Below are 7,215 nucleotides of genomic sequence, written 5' to 3'. Positions count from 1 at the left end.
TGCAGGCGGGTACCACGTCCTCACTGATCTTGCCCCTCTGCTCCACAGGACGTGTTCTGCCTCCACACACCAGGTGGCGGGGGCTACGGGGACCCGGAGGAGCCTGCTCCACCCCCGGGGTCACCCCCGCAGCTCCCAGCCTTTCCTGAGCGTGGCAGCGTCTATGAGTACCGCCGGGCCCAGGAGGCGGTGTGAGGGAGGGCCTGCACAATAAAGACCCATCAAGTCGCCTGGTTCAGCCGCGACTGGCCAGGCTCACGCTCCGCTATCCTCGTCTGTCTTTCCATCCGTCCACTCAGCTGCCGCCCGCGTGCCTGCCTTGGGAGGGCATGGAAACTCGGAGCCGAAGTCCCACGGCCAGGTGGTCTGTGAGTCCCGCCAGGGCAGTGCTGAATGCCACCTGTTCTACTTCCTGGGGGGTGAAGGCAGGTTGAGGGGGTGTCCCAGCGCCAGCTGGCCCAGTGCCCTGAGCTCTGGTACTTACTGGGCTCAGTGGGCTTGCGGGCATGCCTCTATATGTGATGTAGTCCATGCGCCGTCCCCTCCAGGGCTCAGCCCGGTAGCCTCCGTGGGGAGGGCCTGCCAGGTAGTGGTGGCGCCCTTCCTCCTGCTCCAGGGCCCTGAGGGGGGCGGTGTCATCAAAGCCCGGGCACCTCTCTGTTGGAGGTGGTGCCTGGACCCCTGGGTGCCCCTCACCTCTGCAGCATCTCTGGGGAGCAAGCCACTGACTGGTGGAGTGTGGAAGGGTTCAGTATCGTCCCTGGGGGAGAGCGGTATCAGCGGGAGCGCGGCCTGGAGCCCTCCCTAGGTCCGCCCGGACCGTGCGCCTACCCAGAGCCCAGGGCTGCTCCTGGCGTGTGCCCAGGCGGCAGGGGTCGCAGAAGCGGCTGAAGAGCTGGTGCTCCTGCTCCTGCGCTTGGTCTGCAAAGAGAGAGCAGCGCTTGGTGGGCGGGGCCAGGCCGCCAGCGCCCGCCCCGCTGAAGCCTTTCCTCACCTAGCGAGCAGTTGTCGAAGTTCAGGTCACCCAGGAGCACGCTGAAGGCCACGGCCTCATCACTCTGGCAGCTCTCGGCCTCAAAGTGCTCGACCCAATCCAGCAGCAGCGTCATCTGTTTACAGCGCAAGGGCCCGTCCTCTGTGGGGAGCGGGGAGCGGGAAGGGAGAAAGACTCGGCCCAGGGTGCCACTCCGCATCCGGAACGCACAGCGGAACCGCGCCGCCGCCCCCCGCTTCCCCCCCTCGCCGCCCTGCTGGGTCCTCATCTGTGAGTCCGCCAGGGCACTCCACAGGGCTTTCGGTGCCTGGCAGTGAACAAATGGTGGGGGCGGGGAACGGAGGTACAAGGGAGGGTTAGGACTCATGGCCACCACTCGGAGGCAGATTGGCCTGCCCACGTGCCAACGATCTCGCCCGCGGGGCTCACCACTAGGCGCATGCAAGTGCGTGCAATGCAGGAAGCCCACGATGCGGTGCCCGTCCACGAGTCCCAGCTGCGCCTGCAACACCACGGACAGCCCCAGCAAACCGTGCCCGTTCGACCCCGCGCCCCGCCCCCTCCCCGGTGGGGGATCTCCCGGCCGTGCGCGGGTACCTGTGCAGAAAGCAGTCCCTTGGAGGCCAGCGCGTCCTCGCGACGAGCGTAGGGGAAGGAGCGGAAGGAGGCGCGCAGCAGCGGGTAGCGCGAGGCCAGCAGCAGCCCGCTGCCCAGCAGCTTGAGGTGCGGCCCCGGCTGCAGGCCGAACGTGCCCACGTCATGCAGCACTGGGCCCAGATTGGGCGCCAGGAGGTTCACCAGGCGGCGCGCCGCGCGCAGATCGAACACTTCCTGCAGGCACACGAAGTCCAGACCCTCCGGTACCGCGGCGGTCAGCACTCCGCGGGGCGCCCCCGGCCCTGGCGCGCTGCAGCCCGTGGCCCCATAGCGCGAGGGCCGCATGCCGGTGAGCAGCACGGTGCCCACGGCCTCGGCCCGCCGCTGGCTGTGCTGCAAGTTGCTGAAGCGTGCCAGCCCGTCGGGAAGTAGACACAGGTTGGCGCTGAAGAAGCTGAAGCAGCGCGCAGGCTCAGCTGGGGGGCGCCAGGGCGTGGGGGGCGCCCAGCAAAGCGGAGGGGGCTGGTAGCAGAAGGGGCGGCGCCAGGCCTGCAGCAGCAGCCAGAGCAGCAGGCCGGGCAGCGCCGGCGGTAGGCCGACGAGCAGCAGCAGCAGTAGCGCCGCTCCGGCTTTCGCGGCTGTGCCCAGCCACCTCAGGCCGCTCGGGCGCGCCATTGGCGCCCAGCAGCCCAGCAGCTGGTCCAGGGCCCAGTAGGCCGGGAAGAGCAGCACGCGGGCCAGGCAGTGGAGGGCATGCAGCACGGGGTTCGGGAAGGGCGAGGGCTGGAAGGCGCCAGGCTCCGGAGGCCAGTCGGGCGAGGACTGCATGGCGCGCAGGACTCTTCCGTCGCGGGGCGCCTCGGCGACTCATTCGCTTCCAGCGTTGCGAGTAGACTTGTCGGGTTGTCGGTGGGAGCTGCAAGTGGCGCAAGCTGTGCGCGGGAAGGCACTGTGACTCGCGAGCCTGGGGGCGGGGCGCCGGCGAAGGTGCGCGTCGCGGGAAGCCGCCGTCTCCTCGCCGGCGCCGTATGTCGGCGGCGGTTGCAGAGAACAAAAAGGAAAGCGAAAGGGACCCTGTTAGTCCCGCCCAAGATCCTCGCCCCGCCCCGCCCGCTCCTGAAGGCCGCTCGGAGACCCCCCAGGCCCCTCCTACGGGGGCAAAATCTGGGGTGCAGCCCGCACCGAGCGACGGGGACCCTTTCTAGGGCGGGCGGGCGCAGCGCTAGCGAGTTTGATGCGCCCAAACTCCTCTCCTGAAAGTCCGCTTGGAATAGCCCGGGAGCTGTCAGATTGCAGGATCTACTTCACCCCCCTCTTCTGCCCAGAAGTACGATGTTCCGCACCTGAGTCAAAAGACAGGTCCCCAAATGAGGGACGGACTCGGAGCGGCCTAACCAGCCAGCCCACTCAGCGCCCCGCGGAGCCCCCACAAGGCCGGCGCACAGTGGTGACGGCTCTGTGACTCTACCCCAAGGAGCTTCCAATCTGGGGGGCAGGGACCGTTGGTTCTGTCCTGCGCAGCCGCTCCCGCGGGGCGCACGAGCCTGAGAGAAGCCAGTTCCGCTTGCGCCGAAAGCTCCAGCACCTGTTCGGTAGGTTTCTGGGACGAGCTGCCTGGTGCTGTCCAGTGCTGCTAGCCCCCCACCTTTCTAACTCGAGCTGTGAACCAGTCTCTACAGCTGCCGCGGCGGATTCTTAAATTGCCCTGCACCTCTACTGGCAGGGAGGTGGAGGGCTTCTGTCCTCTACCCCAATTCTCCAGGATACCTGCATCCCTGGCGCTGGGCTGCTCATGGCTGCTTTGCTGGAAGATGTACACCCACAGAGTTCTTCCCATCTCTATGGAGCCCTTCTCCACCCTTCCCAGAGGTCTGGCTGGGCCACCTGAGGTCCCAGGCTGGGAGTGGGAAGGGTAGAGTGGCAGGGAGCCCTGGGGCAAGAGGGTCCCGGCAGCCCCTCCTTCCCCGTAGCCCTCGCTGGTTGCTGACCCTGGGTCTTCTCCACACCGTCCACCTCCCATCGCAGCTCGAGCCTCCTGCCTTTCCACGGGCAGGCCGTCTCCTTTCCATCCTGAGGGCCAGAGGCCACTCTGTGTGGGCTTCCCCACACTGCCCTCTGTCCTCATGCATGCCCCGGCAGGGACAGCCATCCTGGCCTATACCTCTCAGCTTCCTGCACTATCCACAAGCCCTTGCCCATCAGAGCCTACAGGTTACCTCCTGGTGCCCCCTCCGAGCCCATGCCTCCTCTGCCCTGCTCTGTCCTGCTTCCTAGCCAGCAGCAGGCTGGTTGTGCCCTTGCCTGCTTGGGTCTCCCGCCCCGGGTCCCAGCACCTTGTGACACCGCCTCTTCTTCCCCACCTACGGGTGCCTGGGGAAGTGCCCCGTCTCCCTGGGCTGCCCTGTGCCAGGATCGAATGAGGCTTTCTCCTGGTTCCCTCTTCTCTAGTCTTCCCGCCCTCAGTGAGGTCCCAGCAGCCCCCACTCCCTGCTCCTCATCCCTGCCTCGCGCAGGGGGAGGGGCTCCCACATCCCTGCCTCCCTCCCACCGCTGCCTTCCACCCTGCGCCCAGGCCTCAGCCCTGCGTGAGTCTCCAGTGCTGCTGGCACCACCATGACCCTCCTCTGCCAGCTAGGCTCCTTCCCGTTTCCTGTTCTTCTCCAAGTCTCTGGGGTTTCTGCTGCTCTGCCAGGTGCCAGGTGAAGGGAGCCTTGGGGCCTTCGGCACACCCCGATGACCAGACAGCTGCCCCTGGCCCTGGGCAGGCCAAATGAAGGGGCACGGGGGAGGAGGTGCTGGAGCCGCCCGAGGAGGCAGCACAGCCAGGAGTGCCGGCAGGCCCAGCAGCCAGCGTCTATGGGAAGCTTTAATGGCCTTGCACCAGAGAGCAGGGCAGAGCCAGCCGGGGCTGGTGGGGACAGCATCACCAGATGAACATGGGCTTGCCGTCGTCATGGGCCAACTGGCTGAGGCAGGAGAGCAGCAGCAGTGCGTCGGTGAGCATGTTGGGGTGCACGGTCTCCACCAGCACGTGCTGCAAGAACTCTACGGTGTAGGAGCCACCCTCAGACGCGGCCAGCTCGGGCCGCTCCCGCAGGATGCCGTAGGCGTTCACCAGCTGCTCGGTCAGTGCCGGGTGCACCCTCCCGTTGTAGCCCAGGCTCTGCAGCCGGTTCATGATGCTCACGTAGCGCTGTGTGAGCGTCTGGCACAGCTCTTCATCCAGCTTGTGGTCGTTGGGGTTCAGGGAGGCCTGAGGGGAGAGCGAGGGGACATGGGCAGGTGAAGGGCAATTTCTGAAGCCCTATCACCTGTTCCATCTGCCACCAGGGATTCGGGACTGAGCTGAGACCACGAGGGATTGAAGAAGGAGCATGGCTGGGAGTCTGGGATGAACGGTCAGGGGCCACTGACCCAAGAGACACACCCTGGGGGTTTTCCCAGGCCTCCTCCTGGCTCCCTGTCCTGCTACCTCTCAGCCTTCTCTCCAGGCGCCTCCTGTGACCCCCAGGCTGCATCCTCAGCAGCCTGAACACTCCCTGCAGAAGTCCCTTCCCATCCCTCACGCCGACGTGATGACCCAAGGCCTGGTGCCAACTGCTCCCCGTCTCAGCACTGGGCATCCCGCGCCCCTTGGGTGTCTGCTCTTAGCGCTCGGACATGGGGACTGGCAACAGCTGGGGCATCTTGACCAACTTGTTCACCTGTGACCCCCAGCCAGGCAGTGACTACATCCTTCTGCTTTCCACCCCTCCTGCCGTGGCCTCCTAGACATGTGACCTGGGCAGTCACACAGGAGCCGATGTTCAGAGCACTCAGCTTGATGCCCCGCTGTAGCCATCTTGGAGTTCTTCCTTATTTCTAACCAGGATCCCTGTATTTTCATTTGCACTGGGTCCCATAAATTACGTACCTGTCACAGGCGCAGCCGTCCCCAGGCCCACAGAGCTCCTGGTCTTAAGAGGCAGTGGGATGGGGTATCTCACTGCCTGAGCCCTCCAGCGCTCGGGCCAGGGCTGGCCTGCTTGCCCCCTCCCAGCATCCCCCAGATGCCTGCCAGGCTGCTCCCTAACCCGAGGGGGCTGGGCCGGGATCTGAAAGATCAGGACAGCAGGGGAAAGAACGTGCCCAGGAACGGCACGCATGGTGTGGGAGATGCCGGGGGCTGAGCACATAGTGGGCCCACAGGGAGAGCTGGCTCAATGACTACTACTGTCACCACACTGGGTCTGAGCCTCAGCTTCTCTGCTGTGACACCACCTGACAGGGCTGTCTGGGGACTAAAGGAAATGTGTCAGCACCACTGCATGGGGATCTCAACGCCATGGGACACCTCAGTGGGCCCCACACTGAGCTGTGTTTCAGAGGAATAGAGAAGTGACGTACATTGTTGGGTGCTGAAGTTTGCTGGGCGAGACCAGGATCTGGGAGCGAGGGGACTGCGAGGCAGGCCACACTCTCAGCACCTCGCGCCCACCCTTAAACTCTCCTGTCCCCCCCTCCCCATAGCTCTCTATGGCTGTTCTTGTTGATCAAAGGCCTCCCCAGGAGAGGCTGAGACCCCTGAGGGCAGAGGCTGTCTGTCTGGTAGGCACTTGGCGCACACTGAATGCTCATACTAGTCAGGTGTGACTAGATGGAGGGGCTAGGGTAGCTGTGGACCAGTAAAGTGATGGTGGCTTGGACTGGAGTTCATAGTGGGCGACAAGAGAATGTAGCTATATGTGCATGGGGAAGTCTTTAGCAGGAGAACCAGCAGGGTGCGAAGTGGACCGGATGTGGAGGAGAGAGCAGGCGTGACCAAACATGCACACCCCAAAGAGACTGAGCACATGCGCTCACCGTCCAGCCCTTCCATCCTGGAACACCACGACACTGACCATGCTCAGTGATGCGGGAAAAGGTAGCAAATGTCACAAAATCAGTGTGGTACAGACCTTGTTTTCTGAACACAGGGCAAGAGCATTAGAAAGAAAAAGACAGCCAAACGGTCCTGGGACGATGGAGACTGGAGGGTGCAACCTAACTGATTCTCAAGTCCGAAAGGCAGTCCACTGCAGTTAGGGAAATATTTAGACCTGAACAGCCCAAGCTGCCTGTCCAACCCTGTGGGACGCAGCCAGCGCGGGGCTCTGAGGCAGGTTGGAGATGCAGCAGACGCACAGGCCACTCCAAGACTCCACGTTAACAACAGAAGCAGCTGATAAACAACAGAACACTCTCCCTCTGCCCTGGATCCTGTCCCACCATCCACTCTGGCCGGCGTTCCCGTTGTACCAGTTGTTAAATATATTGGCTATCTCCTCGCCCTAAATGTATTTATTTAAAGACAGATGTAAAATAAAATGACTTAGAGTTGGCTTCATAGCGTAGTGGTTAACACATTTGCTTTACATGCAGAAGGTCCTGGGTTCACGCCCCAGGTGGAGCCACGGATCATACCCCGGGTGTACCAGGCCCCCCAAGCACTCCTAGGGTGCCAGGCCCCGGGGGCGAGTGGGAGGAGATGCCTTACCTTCAGAGATCCAGTTTTTAAGGGGAAATGGCAACATCTATAGGTCAGGGGTGGAAGTGTGTGAGTGAATTAAAGAGGGGAAAAATATAAAATAAAATGACTTAGGTGC

The 7,215-nt window shown here is 63.6% G+C and overlaps 3 protein-coding genes across 6 annotated transcripts in view; 1 reads left to right on the top strand and 2 right to left on the bottom strand.

The window, feature by feature from the left end:
• Positions 1–268, top strand: part of OPLAH (5-oxoprolinase, ATP-hydrolysing) — a 12,439-nt gene extending 12,171 nt beyond the window's left edge. For all 3 annotated transcript variants that reach the window (XM_025047615.1, XM_006912972.3, XM_015590271.2), the window contains exon 27: positions 49–268. In XM_025047615.1, coding sequence (XP_024903383.1) covers positions 49–195 — 147 coding nt within the window. In that variant the 3' untranslated portion in view covers positions 196–268. The remainder of the gene's footprint in view (positions 1–48) is intronic.
• On the bottom strand, positions 266–2,636 carry SMPD5 (sphingomyelin phosphodiesterase 5). 2 transcript variants are annotated; one of them, XM_006912970.3, is made up of 7 exons: positions 1,592–2,628; positions 1,424–1,496; positions 995–1,135; positions 832–921; positions 697–760; positions 485–620; positions 266–412 (listed from the first exon to the last, which is right to left on the bottom strand). In XM_006912970.3, the coding sequence occupies exons 1-7, from the start codon at positions 2,417–2,419 to the stop codon at positions 296–298; spliced, it is 1,449 nt and encodes a 482-aa protein (XP_006913032.1). In that variant the 5' UTR covers positions 2,420–2,628; the 3' UTR covers positions 266–295. The 2 variants fall into 2 exon arrangements, with proteins under 2 accessions (XP_006913032.1, XP_015445758.1); XM_015590272.2 differs by having other exon boundaries at positions 995–1,496; positions 1,592–2,636.
• Positions 2,637–4,488: 1,852 nt separating this feature from the next.
• The window catches only part of SPATC1 (spermatogenesis and centriole associated 1), a 15,503-nt gene continuing 12,776 nt past the window's right edge, over positions 4,489–7,215 (bottom strand). Inside the window, exon 6 of the mRNA XM_006912969.3 lies at positions 4,489–4,844. Coding sequence (XP_006913031.1) covers positions 4,515–4,844 — 330 coding nt within the window. The 3' untranslated portion in view covers positions 4,489–4,514. The remainder of the gene's footprint in view (positions 4,845–7,215) is intronic.

Source organism: Pteropus alecto, unplaced genomic scaffold (genome assembly GCF_000325575.1).
Source record: "Pteropus alecto unplaced genomic scaffold, ASM32557v1 scaffold105, whole genome shotgun sequence".
NCBI lineage: Eukaryota > Metazoa > Chordata > Mammalia > Chiroptera > Pteropodidae > Pteropus > Pteropus alecto.
This window is presented reverse-complemented; position numbering and strand designations above follow the sequence as displayed.

Excerpts from the sequence above, each read along its gene's own strand:
- SMPD5 (XM_015590272.2), bottom strand. The coding sequence starts at position 2,419 with ATGCAGTCCTCGCCCGACTGGCCTCCGGAGCCTGGCGCCTTCCAGCCC. Across the intron at positions 1,497-1,591 it reads AGGGACTGCTTTCTGCACAG|GCGCAGCTGGGACTCGTGGA; the intron begins GTACCCGCGCAC and ends GTGGTGTTGCAG. Across the intron at positions 621-696 it reads TCCCCAGAGATGCTGCAGAG|GGCCCTGGAGCAGGAGGAAG; the intron begins GTGAGGGGCACC and ends CGCCCCCCTCAG.